Source organism: Spea bombifrons, chromosome 3 (assembly GCF_027358695.1).
Source record: "Spea bombifrons isolate aSpeBom1 chromosome 3, aSpeBom1.2.pri, whole genome shotgun sequence".
Lineage (NCBI taxonomy): Eukaryota > Metazoa > Chordata > Amphibia > Anura > Pelobatidae > Spea > Spea bombifrons.
Window position 1 is genome coordinate 52,687,763 of NC_071089.1, and position 19,385 is coordinate 52,707,147.

The 19,385-nt window shown below is 37.4% G+C and overlaps 1 protein-coding gene across 6 annotated transcripts in view; it reads left to right on the top strand.

The window, feature by feature from the left end:
- The window catches only part of SIPA1L2 (signal induced proliferation associated 1 like 2), a 99,673-nt gene extending 97,454 nt beyond the window's left edge, over window positions 1-2,219 (top strand). For all 6 annotated transcript variants that reach the window (XM_053458484.1, XM_053458485.1, XM_053458483.1 and 3 more), the window contains one exon: window positions 1,110-2,219. In XM_053458484.1, the coding sequence (XP_053314459.1) occupies window positions 1,110-1,256 (147 nt within the window). In that variant the 3' untranslated portion in view covers window positions 1,257-2,219. The remainder of the gene's footprint in view (window positions 1-1,109) is intronic.
- The last annotated feature ends 17,166 nt before the right edge of the window (window positions 2,220-19,385 follow it).

Below are 19,385 nucleotides of genomic sequence, written 5' to 3' on the forward strand. Positions count from 1 at the left end.
AATAGAAATATACAAACATCATTATAGACTATTATAGACTTAAAATATATTTCGTTGGCAAACATGGTAAACATTACATGCCAATTCCTGAGCAATGTCCTGCCGAGCTGTTCCGCTTTTGCTATGGTGATTATGGAGATACTGATTCAATGCATTGCGAGGGAATAAGGTAAATACATGATTCTGCACATAATCATGCCCCCCCCCCATGAATGTGTCCCATTTTGAGCCCCTTGAAATGTTGGGTGGTGTGTAATTAAGGATTGAACAAAACCAGAAAAACAAAAACAGATTTATTTTATATATATATATATATATATATATACACAAAATATGGAGATGTTTTTATGTGTTAATTACCTTTTACTAGAGGCGATATGCACTGATTTTGTGACTCGGTACATGCCAATTATTACATTGAACATATGGCAAGTTTTATGCTATTACATATAATGTTACCAGATATAACGTAGGTCAATAGTACCAACATGTTCCCTCAATACAAATAGAGGAGAACCAGAAGGGTAGTTGGGTCATCTGATCAGGTCTTTATCTCCTATAAGACACACTGAGGTAGATAATCTAGTTTCAAGAATTCTAAGAGGCAACGATTTTTAAATATAAGGAAAAACTTAATATTATGCATGTTTTTTGGGGTCAGTGGTGTCTTATATGCAAAATGAAGAAGTAAAATTGGTACTAGGTGATTTTTTTAAATAAAATGGCCATTAACTGTTCCAAATTCAACAGGCTAGTCTAAATTTAGCCTTCCCTCCTTTTTTCTTCCGATTACCAGAGAGCAAATATGAGAAGTGAAGGATGCTCTGGATTTTAAGGATATTTTTGTTGCAGAAATGGAAGATAAGTTCGAGAACTGTTTTTAAGTGTAGAAAATAGCGGCCAGTTATTTTTGTAATTTGAAAATATCCAATATATTGCTTTTCGAAGGTCCAAAGAATAGTATTACTATTTCTGGACTTTGATTCAAATGGTTGCAGTATTTCCTTTACCAGGTGATATAAATTTCAGTTTTCAGGCCACATCAGTTTAAATACATTTTCTCATGCCTCCTAATGTAATAATTTAATCTTTTTTCCTGCCCTCTTAAGGAAAAAGAAGATAAGGCCATGCTCCAGGCTGAGGTCCATCACTTACGTCAGCATAATATAAGGCTTCAAGAAGAATCGCACACGGCTTCGGCACAACTGCAGAAATTCACAGAGTGGTTTTTCAATTCAGTGGACAAGAAAGCTTAATACATTTTTGGTAACAAATTCTCTTGAAAGTAGGAAAGTTTTAACCCCTGGGTTGATTGCAGAGGGGACCAATGCATGAAACTGTATTACCACTTTGCCACTCATAGGGTTAAAGTGCAATATTTTAACTTAAATACATATATAAAAAGAAATATTTGTTTCTGAGCCAGTTTTCATTGTGTCAGTATTCACTAATAATAATAATAATAATAACAATGTTTTTCCTATGACTTTTGGTGAATATTCCCTCGGTTTTCATAGAGCAGTGGATACTAGTCAGCTTACAATTTGAATGTAGAACATGCTGTCTCCAGCAGCTTCAGACGTACAGCTTTTTTTGCTTACGTCTCTCGTTTAAAGGGTATACTTGAGTTAATGGTTTCCCCTGTGAAGATGGTAAATGAAAATATGATGTAAGTACAGTGTAAGAAAAGATATGTACACTTATCTAATCTCACATTAAATGGTGCTCTATTTTTTTGTATGTACAATAGTTAATTTTCATTGTTATAGCAATAAGAATTATTATATATTATTCTTAGACACAGACTTGTTTTGTGCCATTAGCGAATAATGTAGTCAACACCAGTTTGTTGCAATAGTATTAAAAGGTTATTTATTTCCAGGAGGAAACGGTGCCTGAGGATATAAATAGTGTTTTTAATTTTTTAAGATGTTCAGTACATGTAATCTAATGGTTTGGCGGCAGGCTGGCTCCACAGTTGATAGCACTGCATAGTAGATGTGCAATAAAAAATAAAAAAAAACGCTAGTAAAGTGTTTAACTTTATTATGGTGTTTGATGTTTGAAAGCTAATTCTTTGTATATTGGTATTTTTTTCTGTTAACAAAGATTTGATTGTATGTCACGTTCATTTTAAATTATTTAACCCTAATATTTAATTTTATAAAGATTGTGTTTTGTTAGCAATAAACGGTAACAAATGGCAGTGAGACATTGTATTTCTGCTTTGCTGGATTCATTTAGGGGAACTGGGATATTTGAATGCTGCTTGTATATCAATAATTTGTATGCTTTTTAAATTTTGATTGCAATTTGAAGGAAAATCTTATGTTTTAATTCTTATTGCAAAGAAATTGTACTTTCCACCCTTGTATGAGGGTAAAATCAGTTTTAAAGTGTACTAAACAAAAAAACCGCATTAATTTGAAAATATTAACTTCACAATAAAAAACACTTCCTAGAAGTAAATATGAAAAATATACAATTAACATGTTATAATTACATTTAGTCTGCTTTAATGTTAACATGTACAAGGTAACCATGTGTGGAGAGAAAAAGGGAACATTCAGTGGCAGTGGGTGATGGAATGCTGTGGGTAAGAGAGGTAGAAAGAGAGACAAATACACTTGAGGATAGAATCCGCAAGTGTTCGGATGGGGTAGAAATATGGACATACCTGGGAACTCCTTAGTTTTGTCTCTGACTCTCTCACACGCACAGACTGCCCAAGAGTCCTCCCAGGCAGTGTTCCCTCTAAGCTGTGCGCTTGTGCACGCGCACATAACTTTTTGAGAGAGCGCACACGTCGTAAAATTGTGCGCACAGTACCTAACGGGGAGCTGGGGGGGCGGGCAGTCCGTCCAGGGTGACGCTGGCACTCCTCCAGAGATGGACAGTAATGTCTGCCGCTGGAGGAGCAAGCTCGGTTGGGGAGATCAAGGATCTCCCTCCAACCGTCTTAAAATCAATCAAGGGAGCGGGAGGTCTGTTAATACAGACCTCCGATCCTGCTCCCTTCACTGATGCTGTGCGTCGGGATTTGATGACATATCCCGGCGCACAGCACTGAAGCCACGCCCACCGCCTTCACTGCACCGGAAGGACAGGACACAGAAGAAGAAGAGGCAAGAGGAAGAACGAAGAGGAGGAGGAGAAGTAACTAACAGAGGAAAGGTAGCAAAACATTAAGTGAGAGTGCATTAGTAAGTGTGTGAGAGTGATGGGTGTTATGCTGTAGTTTATGGTGAATGTTTGTGAATGAGTGTGTGTGTGATAGCATGGATGTGTAAGTGGGGGGGATAGCATGGCATAGGGAGGCTGTAATCACATTAATATGATGCCCAGGTTCCAGCATGTAATGGCTGCCTGGGCATGATATGAGTGTGAAGGATGTTAGCAATTATATATATATAACATGAATGCTGAGTTTTCGGTCCAGAATTTTCATTTCGGTACATCCCTATATATTGAAGCCAGACACTGAAGCGGTAAGCCTACACCACATCAATGTTTGGCTTAGTACAGGGGTTCTCAAACTGCGGCCCTCCAGCTGCTGCAGGACTACATCTCCCATACTCCTCAGCCAGCCCCTTAGCTGAAGGAGCATTATGGGAGATGTAGTCCTGCAGCAGCTGGAGGGCCGCAGTTTGAGAACCCCTGGCTTAGTATATAGTGAAAGGGGTTATGCTACATTATTGGCAATGTCTGGCTCAATGTATAGTGATAGGTGTTGTGCTGTGCCTCAGTATATAGTGATAGGTGTTATGCTGTACCACCGTTAGTGCGTGCCTCAGTATATAGTGATAGGTGTTATGCTGCCCCACCATTAATGTTTGCCTCAGTATATAATGATAGCAGTTATGCTGTACCACCGTCAATGAGTGCCTCAGTATATAATAGCAGTTATGCTGCACCACTGTCAACATTTGCCTCAGTATATAATGATAGCAGTTATGCTGCAACACTGTCAATGTGTGCTTCAGTATATAGTGATAGGTGTTATGCTGTACCCCTGTCAATGGTTGCCTAACGACAGAAGCTATGCAGTTTTTCCCGATATAAAAAAATAATTAGAATAGAAAAATTAGAGGGAACATTGCTCCCAGGTACCTTCATTTCCTTTTGAGCTCACAATCCAGTGCTTTTGTTTGCAGCCATCTACTGGATCCACGCAATGGCAAATTTGTGTTGAATGTTGTGTGTTTCAAAAATAATGGGGTATTTTAAAATTGGACAATGGACGTGAGGACTTTAATTGACAATGTGCACCAAAAATATATTTGTGTGTACCCACTTCTTGGGTAAAACAAATGTGCAGAATTAAAATGGCGAATGAGTGTCACTCCAATACCTTGTGCCAAGGTGATTGCTGGTAAATGGTGGGTCTATCCCATTACCCAGGATCATCTAATACACTGGTAGATCAATCTTTGATTGCTTGGGTCATGTACACACCATCCACATATATTATGATTGGTAATTATATAGTGAGAAAATATTTCTACGTTGGGGTTCCACCTCGCTGAGATATACAACATATGAGACTATTTTATAGTTAGCTTTATTTTTGTAAGAGTTGTCATGACCAAACATATTGGTTATTAGAAATGAGACAGGGTTTTGTTTCATTATCGAAAAAAAAAAAAAAATTCTATTTCTGTTATTGGAGAGACTTAATTTGTATTAGTCAATGCAAGATGACAATGCTTAAATGTATTTTTCATTACATTTTATGAACACTATTGCTCACTGCATACATAGAGGGAGCTTTAATTATTTTAATTAAACCTTGTTCAAAGACTAGCATGTCTGATGAGCTATTTCTACACATGAAAAAGGGTACCTTGAAGCAATTTTAAGTTTATTAGAAAACATACTCTTCATAAGAGCAACATGGAAGGTTGAAGTGACCTTTAACAATATTTGAAGGTGATGTAGCGGAAGGGACATTTTTTCCCTTGACCTTTATACAATTTAAAGTTGTCATTGCGCTCAATAAATAAGAATTGACAGGTCTGATGAAATCCTAACCTGACAAAAACCTATTGTGTGGAAAGAGATATGTAAACTCCGATATTTATTTGGCAAAATTTATCTATATAGATAGGTCCCATGGCTGTTTCAACTAGCTATTTTTTTTTAAATGAATATTAAATAAATTTTCTTTGTAAATTCTACTTGTCAGTTACCCACTATTTACATTTTTTTAAAATAATGAGAGAAGTCAGTAGGGCTGTTCATGTTTAATCGATAGGACCCCTGCTTCCCTATGCTCAGTGTAAAGTACCCCATACTGGCCACCGGACACACTGGGCTAATGTCTCCAAAATGTACCTCTAACTTTTATTTTTAGCTACCTTCGTAGCCAATCCAATGCTTTGGCATGTGGCTTCTTTATTCAAAAGTAAAAGAGCGTAGCATGCGGCCAAACATATGTAAGTTAAAGTGTCAGAGTCAATTTTCACTATCTTTCTCCTCTGTAGAGCTGCTTTGGTACTTTCAACTCTATATTGTTCTGTATGGGTAGATTATTGGGTATTATTGAAGCAAGCACTATTTCCTTAACTGGTCCCTGAGAAGAACAAAATGGACATTACTACCCATGTATTATCTCTTACCCAAGTTTAGGGCAAAAACGAATCCTACATCAGGAGTTTGTTACATCAACAGATATCGTTAAATTGACAATATTTGTAATATAATGACTGTGAGGGGCACACCTTATACGCACACACACTCATCCTAGCACCATATAGTAACAGGCACACACACTCTAACGCCATATGCTTAAACATGCTGACACACACACTAACCTACGATAACAAAGAATAAAAACACCCCAGAAATTGAGGGGGCTCAAAGCACCTGCTAAATCTACTTATAATGTGGCTCTACCTCTGCTGAAATGCATTAAAAATGTTATCTTTGAAAAGCCTGCTTTATTGCTTACTGTGAACATGTTTTAAATATTTCAGTCAGGAGGTTTACATTGATTTCTATAGTGACTGCTCCAAATGTAACACTGACAGAATTGTGTTAGTCTTTGTCTATTATTGAAAATGCCATCAAAGCAAAATATGATATTTCAGGTGTCTATATGGCATTAGGTTGCTAGTATTAGTATTACATGGACAGCTATTAATATAGTATTTCAGATACGTCATTAAGTCTCGAGTGTTCTTTAGTAGGATGACGCTATTTGATCGTGGAGCAGTAATGAAGAGTTAGCCTGAGAAGTAGCTGCAGCATTAACACCGGGGACATGCGTCTGCGTTCCATGTGATGTGTTATAGTCACAGAAGCCAGGAGAAGTGGGAGTGTGAAAGAGGTAAAAATAGCACTGGTCTCCTGTCAACATTCCTATTTCAATTAAGCATCTCCTTCATTTGATCCTGCTGTGGATCAGATGAATAACCAATTGCTGAGAAATGCAGAGGGAGGTTTAAAACTTAATTTAACATGTGCTGAATCTTTGATTGTGTCTAGGTCACGATGCTAATTACATCTTCTATCTGCGGTGCGACTCCCTCCCTTTCGTTTTGCTAGGCGGCAACTTCTGTTTATGTAGGCAGAATTCAGATCCCATGACTCTGTCCCATCATATTGACACTATTCACCTTGAAACTCTTCCATCATTTCTCCAAACCACCAAATCCCTTTCCTCACTCCCTTGTGATTCTCCCTCCTCCCTCTAATCAAAGGCTCTCTCCTTTCTTGTCAGAAACATGAGATAAATGCCCTTTCTCTTAGAAATGATGTACGTTTTCATATCTATACCCATGAGCGTATGATGTTTTCTCCCCACATCATCACCACAATGTTACCCATCCTTAAAGGACTAGTATCAGATTAAAAACTTCTAGGTTTGGCATCATACTATGTTTTCTGGTAGCTACATATTAGTCATTTGTATTTGTTCTGTTATTTTTCTACTAGAGATACACAGTAATACACAGAGATACACATTAATAATCCAACTGGACACTCTGGCTAATTATAGTCTATGGAGGAATAGACTTTATTAGCATTGTCATTAGCTCATTACTGTTTCAGCAGCGAAAGTCATCCAAAATATCACAACTGACAACAATGGTAGCCTCCAGGTCTGTAGATCAAGAAAGTAATTTGAAGCAAATTATTTTTCAATACAGCACAGTATCTCATGCTCAAGGATATTTTTTTCCATGGGTCGTTTGTTAACTTTAGCGCAGCTAGTGTAATAGTGTATGCTTCACCGATTCATATCCTTCAGCAGCGTTCCCCACAAAATGCAACGTGTTCAGTATAATGGAGGCTGCTGCCCACCTGCTAGAAGTCCATACCAGTCTACTGTTCATGTGCACACGCATTAGAGGCATTAGGAGGCTATGGGCACTTACATCAAATGGTACATCTGCCAATAATCCATATCCTACTCATACACTACCCCAATGGTTAAACTAAATAAAAAACAGAAAAAAATCTATTGTAAACCATCATTGTTACCTAAAAGCAGTAAAGGGTCCAGTACAGGTGAACGTGGAACACTGTGTACGGTAAAGCCTTGATCTTATATGATCCTGAAAGCACACCAGTAGTAGGTGTTATTATTATTATTATTTTTATTATTATTATTATACAATATTACTTTGTCTGACCAATCTGGAAAACTAGGAAATGCCAGTTTTTAAATGTATTTATGCATGCTTTAAGGGATATATGCCTTCTCACTAGATCCCAAAAGCAATCCAGAGTAAAATTATAATGCCCTTACTTTCTTCATTTTTATCTGGTAAGTTGTTAATAAAACAGGCATAACAAAGAGTTTTCATATCCTTGATATCAATTATAATTAAACAGATGCTGGTTCATAAAAAAAACTTAAGCAATCGCGTTAGGATATCAGAATAAGGTCAGAATGGAGAAGTACATAAGCAAGTGGCAAGTCTTGTCGGACCGCAGAAGAGCAGGGCAGTGCTGCAACTGCTATCTGACATAAGTTTTATTTTTATTGTAGACCTTATGGAACAGACCTGTTTTCAACTGGGTGTTTATAATAAAGATGAAAAATGGAGCCTTTAGTTCAAGTTGATACCTTTTTATTGAGTCAACATAACAATAAGTAAACATTAAGTTACATAAGCTTTCGGGAACTCTCCAAATGGCAACTTTTTAAATGAATGTGTCCCTATGGCGTTATGATGTCGGCATCAGGGGCAGATTTCAATCCAAGTTATCCCTCAGAAACACTAATCTACAGACGTACCTAAACAATGATTTTTTAAAATTATTTGATTGTAGAAGGTGAAGTAGATTGAAAAAAATATATGAAATAGTTAAAATGAAAAGTGTGTAGGGGTAGGGCCCTGAAACCCTGACCAAGATAAAGTGGTGCAATAGGCAAGCACCTATCCTGTCGTGTATGAAACTTGGCCCTTCATAGGGTATGTTTGGCTTCCCTTTTGAATTGTCAGTGAATTTTATTCAATATAATGAACTCAACTGTAATGCTGGAATTTACTAACATTGAGTTTAAAAGCTGGGGTATCTTGCTTTTTTTGTGCTGTCTTTGAATTCCCCGTTCAATTCTTTTACATTCTCTGCAGAATCTCATCATAATCTTGTCTGCCAGCTGCAGAATGATCTACTTGTGTATGACCTACATTTATGTTGGAAATGTAAATTATCTACTCGTCTAACCGGTGTTTTTTTCTTCTTTTTCTTCTTCTTCAATTCAGTATACCAACATGTATTTTCGGACATAAAGCAAAAATATAACATCTTTAACATGCAGCAGTACAATGTGAAGCAGTTATTAAACATTGTGGCCCTGTAACTCAATTAAGTCTGTGGAAGAAATACAAAGTATATTAAAATGAACGTGCATACTCAAAATCACATTAAAAACGTATATTAGAAATGTTAGTGCTTTTGATGCTTCTGGCATTTTTTGCTTCGATTGAAACAGCCATTTCTCATGTTTGGCTGTTCAATGAAAGCTCTCTGCTTTTATTTCTGTGAATATTGGGATTGGCAGAAAGAGCAGTTATATAACCCATATTCAGACTACTAACCAAAAAAAATCACTCATACCCTGAAGGTATTGATGGCAGTTGATATAAGGCTTTAGAATGCAGGAAAGTAAACATCCAGCAAAGAAAGTCTCCTGTTTTATTTAGTAATTTATTTTTCATAACTCATGGTTGCTTTTGGCGAGCTTTTAACAGATAATACAACTCTTAAAATGATTGTAATGCATTTGTGCATCATTTGTATAATACATGTCTTGAATTGTTAGTTTTTAACATCAAAATCAGATACTGAGAGGTTGTTGCCATTTAAAATGACAATGTAAAGGTTTTTGTGTGATTAAACATTCAGTGCTGTTAATGTTTTGTCTGAGAAAGCAGTGGAGCTGCCAGAGAAAGTATGAGTGAATTTCTGATCATGGTTTGGGCTCCATGTACATCTCTACGGTGTTACATTTCATTGTAATGTTGTTTTATTCAGAAGAGAGTATGGATAGGTCTTTTAAAGGAGCTATTGTGTATTAGCTATGCTTGTCTCATAGACATATGAGGAACCCTGCTCAGTCACTTAGCTCTCTGAAGCTTCCTGATGTGGATGAACCTGAGTAGTTACAAGCAATAAGTCACTATGTATGAGCTCACATGAATGCACAAGTCCTGAAGGGCACTTAGAATTCCTCCGAGGATTTATAATCCAGTGGTACCTTGTCATCGACATTCTTGGTCCATGCATTAGCAGGGTTCAGTCAGCTCACTAGTAAACCTTGGACAAGGCCATCTTACATTGTCTATAGCATAAATGGTTTTCGGGTTCCTAGCTGATCAAAAGAAGAGTTTAAACCAAAGAGTTTTGGTAACATCATAACACTGTTGCCCATAATGCCCACTTTTCGTGCCACAGAACAGATTTTGGAGCATTGTGTAACAGCTTTTCAAAGACCCATAGCTTTTAATAATCATTTTAGAGGAGGGGTATTAAGTAGTTATAACACTCATTTTAGACCTAATGATTCAAATATACTGTGAAGCTTGTAATTTATTTTAGTATTATTTAGTATTGGGATTTCTTAAAACCAAGGCAACATCATTGGTCACTTTTGAATTACAGGCATATTATTGTGTATCATTTGTGTACTTTTATTGAGCAATCTAAATAATATATAAAACAATATATTAAACATAATATATTTCAAACTGAAATAAACTAGTGTGCATGTATTTATATATACCAATCATCCATAACATTATGACCACTGACAGGCAGGGGAGGGCTAGGAAGCCCTGAGGCCTGGGGGGCAAGTCTAGTCAAGTGGCCCATTGCGCCACCAAAGTGGCTGCGAGCGACATTGATAGCAGTCACTCCACCGGCGCCTAATGAAATTAAAGCGGCCGGCGTGCATGCACCGCGCCGCCCAATAGCCATGCCTCAGCTCTTTATCCCACCCCTTTTAAGACGTGGGACGAAGAGCTGAGGAATGGCCATTGGGTCTGACTGCTGCATGATGCAGGGGCGTACCTAGAGTATTTGGCACCTGTGGCAGATCCTGTATGTGGCACCCCCCCCCAACACACACACGCAATTTAAAACTGCATAGTTTCTATGGTTAGGCAAACATTGACAGGGGTACAGCAAAATTGTTATCATTATATACTGAGGCACACATTGACGGTGGTACAGCATAACTGTTATCATTATATACTTAGGGATTACGCTGTACCACCGTCAATGTGTGCCTATACATTGAGCCAGACACTGACAATACTGCAGTACAACCCCTATCACTATATCCTAAGCCAAACATTGATGTGGTGTAGGCCTAACACTTCAGTGACTGGGTTAGTATATAGTAGGGATGCACCGAAATGAAAATTCTGGACCTAAACTGAAAATTCAGCATAAATTTGGCCAAAACCAGAAAAAAAAAAAAACGTTTAAAATACTTTATTAAAAGTAACACACTAAAATTAGACAAAAAAAATCAATAATAATATTAATATATATATATATATGTATATTAACAGCAATCACAATCCTATCATGCCCAGGTTCTAGCATGTACTGGCTGACTTAGCATGATAGGCGTGTGATTGCTGTTTGCAACCATATATATCTATTAATACTGTTACTGAATTATTGGACGAAAAAAAAAATTTGATAACAGCAATCACACTCCTATCATGCCTAGACAGCCTCCCTATGTCATGCTATCCCCCCACACTTCCATGCAATCTGAAACCCTCATTCACAAACATTCATCATAAACTACAGCATAACACCCATCACTCTCACACACTTACTAATATTTTCCTACCTTTCCTCTGGCACTGTCACTTTTCCTCCTCCTCTTCATTCTTCCTCTTCTTCTTCCTCTTCTGTGTCCTGTCTTTCCGGTGTGCGGGGCTTCAGTGTTGTGCACCGGGATTTGATATCAAGTCCCGACGCACAGCCACAGTTGCCGCGCGCATCGTTTTTGGAGGCGTCCCGGCACCCCTCAGTGAGCGGCACTCCAGGTGGACCGCCCCCCACCAGGTACGCTACCGGCACGGCGGCCAGTCCCGGTGGCAGCCACTTAGTTTTTTACTTTGCGGCTGCCATGAATGTTCGTCTGCCGGCCGCCCGGCCAGCCCACCAGCCTGGATTCAGGCCCCTGCTGACAGGTGAAGTGAATAACACTGATAATCTTGTTATCGCGGCACCTGTCAGTGGGTGGAATATATTAGGCAGCAAGTGAACATTTCTTACTCAAAGTTGATGTGTTATAAGCAGGAAAAATGGGTAAGGGTGTGAATGGTTTTGACAAGGGCCAAAATGAGATGGCTAGACAACTGGGTCAGAGCATCTCCAAAACTGCAGCTCTTGTTGGGTTTTCCCGGTCTGCAATGGTGAGTACCTATCAAAAGTGGTCTAAGGAAAGAAAAGCTCATTGATGCACATGCGGGCAAAGGCTACTGTAGCTCAAATCGCTGAAAAGGTTAACACTGGTTCTGATAGAAAGGTATGAGAACACACAGCGCATTGCAATTTATTGTGTATGGGGCTGCAGACCAGTCAGGGTGCCATGCTAACCCCTGCCCACTGCTGAAAGTGCCTACAATGGGCACCATTGTACAACTGTACCACGGAGCAATGGAAGAAGGTCTGAGGGCCGGGTGCTTGTGCGTCGCTTACATGAGATCACATGGCACCAGGATGCATCCATGAAGGATCCACCTCGCAACTTAAATGTCTTAAAGGATCTGCTGCAACGTCTTGATGCCAGATATCACAGCACACCTTCAGAGGTCTAGTGGTGGAGTTCATGCCTCGATTGACAAAAGTACGTTAGGTTAAATATGAAATTTTTGATGCATCTGTCTATAAAGAAAACTAAATGTGTGCTATGCTCCAGTTGTTCTGTGGAAAGCTCATTCCCAATGTGCCATACTTTCTTTAACCAAAAAATGTAGTCGTGCTTTTAAAATAATTTAGAAGCACTGCAAAATTCCCTTTTAACGGCATGTTCTAGCAATTATTTAAAGATGTATTTAAAATTTTGGTAATTTCCAGGTTGTATGGGGTATAAGGCTGCAAAATGCAGTCACTCCTTTTCTATGGCCACCTTGTTCTATTTCCTGTGTTACCTACTAGTATCTACTTATTCCTCTATAGATTTACATTCTGTTTTTACCAAATTCAGTTGATATTTTGTGTTGGCCATTTATCTGCCATCCTTATCCTTATTTCAAAGGCATCTGAGGTAATCATTAAGGCCCTGTTTCTTTGCACATTTAGGGAGCTGCATTGGTGTCCTTAAGCCAGGGGTGCGCTAAGCAAAGGTGCACAGCACCCAACAACCAAGGCATCCGTCAGCATTGTGTAACGTGTGTTACATAACACCGGAGCAAGGAGATACCAGCGAGCAGCAGTGAAGAGAGGGCTCCATGTGAGGTGAGGGAGACAGGGAGGAAGAAGTGTGTGAGATGCATGGATAATGGGAGAGGGAGAGAGTGTGTATATGTGCATATAGATAAGCATATGGTGTTAGGAGTCATTGTTTACCAGTTGTGTGTGTGTGTGTATACAGTGTTGGCGTATTTGAATATATACTATTATCATGTGTGTATGTATTATGGTATGGTGTTAGAGTGTGTTGTATTAGTGTATGTGGTGGCATTACATAGAAACATATAATGTGTGGCAAGATAAGAACCATTTGGCCCAGTTGCCTTATTTTAATTAATATTTCCAATTTGTCGTCTGCAATACTGACCGGTTTCATCCTCTGTTCTCTTAGCTTTAAAACACAAAAAAACCCTGTAGCTTGCTAAACAGATTCTGCAGGTTTATTTCTATACGGAATTCTCTGTACAGATTAGTCTTGTTTAGAAACAACTGAAGTAAGACATCATGTACCTGGTTTTCATAAAAGATTAACGTTCTTCCACCCAGCTACAAGACAGTTATTGGATGATAGCATGTTGATACTGAAGAATCAGGAGCTGGTGGTGTCATCTGTACTAGATGTCACTATGACCAAGGATGGCAGCATCGTGCAGTTTCTAAGCCTCTGGGCAGAAAATAACATGAACCATTTTTACGAATCTGGACATAAATATTTGGCAGAGATGTATTTTTTCTGTGTTAGCTGTGTGACATTTTGTATTTAGGTGTTTATGACAGTGGAGCATGCAAGAATGTTATATTAAGTCTCGTGGTCACCCAAGGTAATCATTTTCTATGGCCTCCAACAAATTTGTGATCCTACCCAATATTTAAATGACCTACATATTCAATGTAGAATTACCCAGGCAAATATAACTGGTCATTATAATTAAAGTGATTGAAGTTTTTGGTAGTACTATGTGCTAAGGTAGGATTCGTTTCAATGGCAGGAATACCATATTCAAGCATTTCCTCTGCTTGTAGTTACAAAAGTGTGCAAACTAAAATATATATATATACACACACAGTATATATATATTCAATATTCTCCCTTATTTGAATTAAGGTGGTCATTATGTGTTAGTTTCTGACTGGTTTATTCACATATAAAGTACAGTGATGCAGAATATCATGGCGCTATAGAAAACAACAACAATAATTGAAATCAATAGCTATGCATTATACGGGGTCATATCAGGTCTCCATTCTGGATAAACTTGGCCCTGTAAAATGCATCATGAAGTTGGTTGGAACAGCAACTTTTCTGCAAACTCCCCACGTAGGTGAATAACGTAAAAATATTATTTTGCACCATCTAACATTAATTCAGTATGAGTTCTGGTTAAAAGTTTGAGAGTGAAATAATGCTTTTAGCCAATACTTGAAATGACAATTTATATTTAAAATGCTGAAAAAAAGGGATTTGTTAGAATTGTGTTTTAATGTGTCATGCTGAGGATATGCATAGCAAATAAGTCTGCCATCTGGCTCCATCACATGGGAATGACCTTCCATTCCAAGACTTTGAAACAGGATGGCGTTTTACCCTTCAAATTCTTGCAATACATTCAAAATCGAAGCAGAGTTAATGAATGAGAAATGGGAACAAAGTTTTTATTTTATATTACCGGTACTACTAGTAATAAAATGCATAACAAAACCGATATATAACGTTTCTCTATAAGAAGATGCGTGTGTTTTACAGAATATATATAAAAAATCACATTGGAACAGATTCATGTGGAAATGTGGTGCAGATTTTAGTATGACAAAACAATTTAAGGTCTTTGCTTGGTAGCTGACATTTTGCATTAATGTATCTTTGCTTCTTATCTTAATTCCATCTGCTGAGCAGATGTGAGCTTATCTACATATAGTATATGTATACTCACAAAGAGACTTAAGTACCGGTATTTGGCTTAACTTATTTAGTTGTTGTATAGTGTATTTTAAACTTCCCTTTCAACAATTATTTTCAATAAAAAAAAAAATAAGAATACGCTTGATATAAGGATAACTGAAGGTCATTGTTGTAATCAGTTACATTTGAATTAGTATATAAAATGATTTCTAAGTCTAAAAAAAACTATTTATAAAAAATTCTAGGTCTTTTTGTATTCAGAAATATGTTTAACCTTGGAGTTGTCAGGTTCCATCATGAATAAATGAGGCATGACAACACTCCAAGTGATCCTTGGAGAACAGGGCAATTTCTTCAATTTGCTATGTAAGGCAAAATGTTATTACAGTCATCTCATTTAGACTTTGCTACACCTGCTTCTCTATAAGGCCAGTGTGGTTAGGTGGCCATCTACTGGTTAGTTTGTAACATTACAGGCATTAATTAAACACCAGCATGTCATTGATATAATATACCGGCAGCTGTCACAGCTGCCAGTGTGTAATTACATCAAGTGTAATCTAATTTAAGTTGATTGTTACATAGAGATATTAGACTATATATATATATATATATATATATATATATATATATATATATATATATATATATATATATATAATTTCACATAGGGTGCATTCTATAAACTGTGAGCATGTGACTATACAAAGTGTGCTATCCAATTCACTGCCACATATACCATGTAGTGAGTATTTTTGTGTATGTATTTATATGTGTGTATATATAATAGACAATACTGTTGGAGTCGCTGAATTTACATTTCTTTGCCCATTAAAATAACATCAAATGGATCAGAAATGCAGTGTAGATATTGTTAATGCTGTAGATAACTAATGACTAATGTAGCTGGAGGCCCTTTATCTGCAATCGTCACTCCTGTGTTTTAATTGCACATTGTGTCAGTTAATCCAAGTTTAAGTTTAAAATGCTAATTGTTCATTAGAAAACCTTTTTTTGCAATTTATATTAGCACAGCTAGAAATTTCCTTGTTTTCCATGACAACAGTTAAGTGACCCCAAACTTTTAGACGGTGGTGTATGTTATAAATTAATTTAAATGATAATCAGCTAGATATAACAATCAGTGTGTATGAAAGGTGTTGAAACAGGGTTAAATGTTACGCTAATACCAGATATTCTAACTAAATGCAGGCGAAATGGTCTGTGATTTACCTTTTTCCCTATTAGCTAGCACTAGTTAGCGTAGAAACTCCATATTTTATATATTTATCTCACTAGATTGAGGTTAAATGCCAGCAGTTAGATAGAATATCTCCTAGCAGTGTAATATAAACCCCCTTTTCAGCACCTTCAATACAAACTTAGTTTTATCTTTTTGTGTATTTTCCATTTTATTGATTTCAGTTTATCATTTGGATTTATTGGGTTACACCCTTTTGTGTCGTGTCTGTTAGACTGAAATATAATAGGCATCATTTTGGTTATTTATAAATTAATTTACCTCTTATTTGCATACCATCAGTATACAGATAAAACTACAAATGTTGGGAATAGGGGGCCAGCAAGGTGTCTGTCGTGCCATATCCTGACGCTCAGCTTTGAAGCCTCACACACCGGGAGTACTGAAGCAGTGGTCTGTTCCACCACAGAACCAAAGAAGACTGAAAAGGAGAGGGGGAAAGGTAAACATTTAAGTAGATATAGGGAGAAGAAAGGGGAGAGATGGTGGGGAAAAAGGAGAGAAATTGCAGAAATGGATAATGAGAAAGGGGAAGTAAATGAGAAGAAGGAAGAGAAAGGAAAGAGATATTGAGAAAGTAGAGATAAATAGAAACAGGAGAGAGGGGATAAGAAAATAAAGATAATGAGAAAGGAGAGTAAAAAAATAGATAAATGAGATAGAGAAAGGGGAGAGATAGGAGAGGTAGATGAGCCGTGAAAGGGAAGAGCTAAACGAGAAAGGGGAGAGATTATGAGAAAGAAGAGTGAGAGGTTTAAGGATAATGAGAAAGGGGAGAAATTATAAGAAAGGGGGAGAGTGTATGTCTGTGTGTTTTGAAAGTGTTTGTAGATTAGGGCAGATGTCTAAGTGGGCAAATAAGTGTGTGCTGCAAGGGTAGACATTTGTAAATGTAGTGGATTTTGACAGCGTGTTACTGTTTTGGGCCTAAAGGGTATATCTGGTTAACACACGTTTAACCCAGTGGGACTATTTCGTATTGTTGTGAGTGCCTATCATAACTGTGAAAATGTCTCTAGAATACAAAGATATTTCTTTGCCCATTCCTTTTTGTAGCTCTGTTACTGTAATGCACAATAGGGCAACCTAAGTCATGTATTTTTTTAGAATCAAAAGTAAAATAACAATATTGTAACAAGAGACCATCATCTAAAACTAGAGGGTCAGAGTCTGAGATGTAATATAAGAAGCTTTTTGACTGATATCAGCGGCATATTTATCTTCAGCACTGCCCTAGGTCTAAACCAGAACGCTCTCCGTTCCATCTCCTCCTCCTTCATATCATATCAGAACCCTCTGTATCTTAAAGGCAGGCAGCGCCTTTTAATGCATTCTGTGGAGACTGTGTCATTCATTCGGGTGACCATTGATCTCTCTTTTAGATTTAGATGAGATGCTACCTTACAGCAGATAGGCTGTTGGTAGAGCGACTAGCTATAAAGTGTTTTTTCCCTACTAAAAATTATTAAGTGGCTGACTAGAGATGTTTTAGGAATGTTGCACTTCCCATAGTGTGATATCATTTCGAAGCAAACCACCATACCAGATACCAAGTGTCCCAGGATGCTTTCTGTCTGGCATTCCATTTTGCCTGTGACTGGTTCTTTATAATACTAGTTACATGCTTTACACAAGATACTTTGAGGCATCCTTGGACATTTTCCCTTGTGTACCTACAGAAGGAGAAGAAGCTGATTAGCATCACAGATGCTAACAAAAAAAAAGTAAATGAGACAGGTGGTTCTGAAAGCAGAGAAAAAGTGGATGTACGCAGAATTTATATAAGGTAGCCTACATAGGACAGTTTTTTTTTCCAGGAGACAGATTGTCAGAACATTTTGCGTAGATAATGAAATGCGGTACATCTATTTCTATTTAGACTGAACAAAGCATCGCAGTTTATTTTTTGCAAACTGATTCAGCTTTGTTCCATATCAGGCTTCTGTGAAGATGAAAAGGGCTAGTGGACACACAGATTCAGTAACAACTTCTGCAGCATCGCTAGATCAGAGAGAAGCAAAGGACAGACACAGCTTGTTAGCCACTAGCTATTTACCGTATGGGAGGTATGTTTGACTATTGGGCAATTGGCCTCTCTATTGTGCCACAGCGGGCAAGGTCTCCATTTTTACTGGTGAGGCTTTTGTAGACCTCTGTGGCATCTTCTCAATTTGAACTAATGAGAAGTGCAATGATATGGCATCGTATCTCAGTGTCCGGGGGTGCTGCTATGAGTCGGGTTTATACTATATATTATACAATTACTGTTTTTCTTCGTACTTTACCAATAAATACAGATTTGCAATAAGTAGTAAATCTGTACAATTATTTCTGAAAGATACATGAAATATCTGTTTTGTACAAGGAACTGAATGGCGTTGCTGATTAACTGACCAATGTCTGGAAAGGGGGGAAGATGTAAGCAGTTTGGAATGTGAAAGCTAAGCACATCTATAATGGAGATTGCTGTACCCGCGGCCATGCTAACAGACAAAAAGCAGGCATACATCTGATAAACAGTTCCACTGCTTCCATGTCACATGGAGCAAAACCAAATTTTCAACTAATATATTATTATATTCACCTTAAAGGATACAGAGGGAAATGTTAACATACGCATTACAAAAATGACTGTTTACTTAAAGAAATGTTTTCCTTATGATTAAAGCAAACCCCAAACCACTAGATTACACCTTTCTCCAAATATTTTGAGATGAAAAAAATGTTTACGTAAAACAAAAATGTCCAAGGTCTCAAGAAGTCTGGATGCAGTGTTTAGCGTGCTTAACGGCTCGGAGAATACGTGCATGAAAGTTGCACACAAACTTCTTGACTAGAACTAGCGTATTACCCCTTTGTGTGATAGGATGAGCCGTATTGGCAGGGATGCAATTAAATTGAGCTGACCTGTTATTCTGTTATCCAACATTTATGACAATTTTAAATACATAGACATCAATATGTATATGTGTATATATATATATATATATATATATATATATATATATATATATATATATATATATATCCTAATAAAATGCTATGTGACCACTGATTAATAACCTTTTTGGTCACTAATCATTGATCGATCATACGATCAATTGCCAGTGACCTAATCTGATCATCATCCCTGTCACTAACTATACAGTACTGTAACCTAACATCTAACCGTACCTATTACTATCCGCTAATGGGACCCTACAAAAAGCACAAGTTGTTTCAGTTATTTCTCATATCAAGGAAAAAAAATGTACTGAAATACTGTTTTTTGAAAATGAAAAATTAAAATTTTGCTGCAATGTTCAGGACAGATTGGTGCTAAAATGTTTAAAT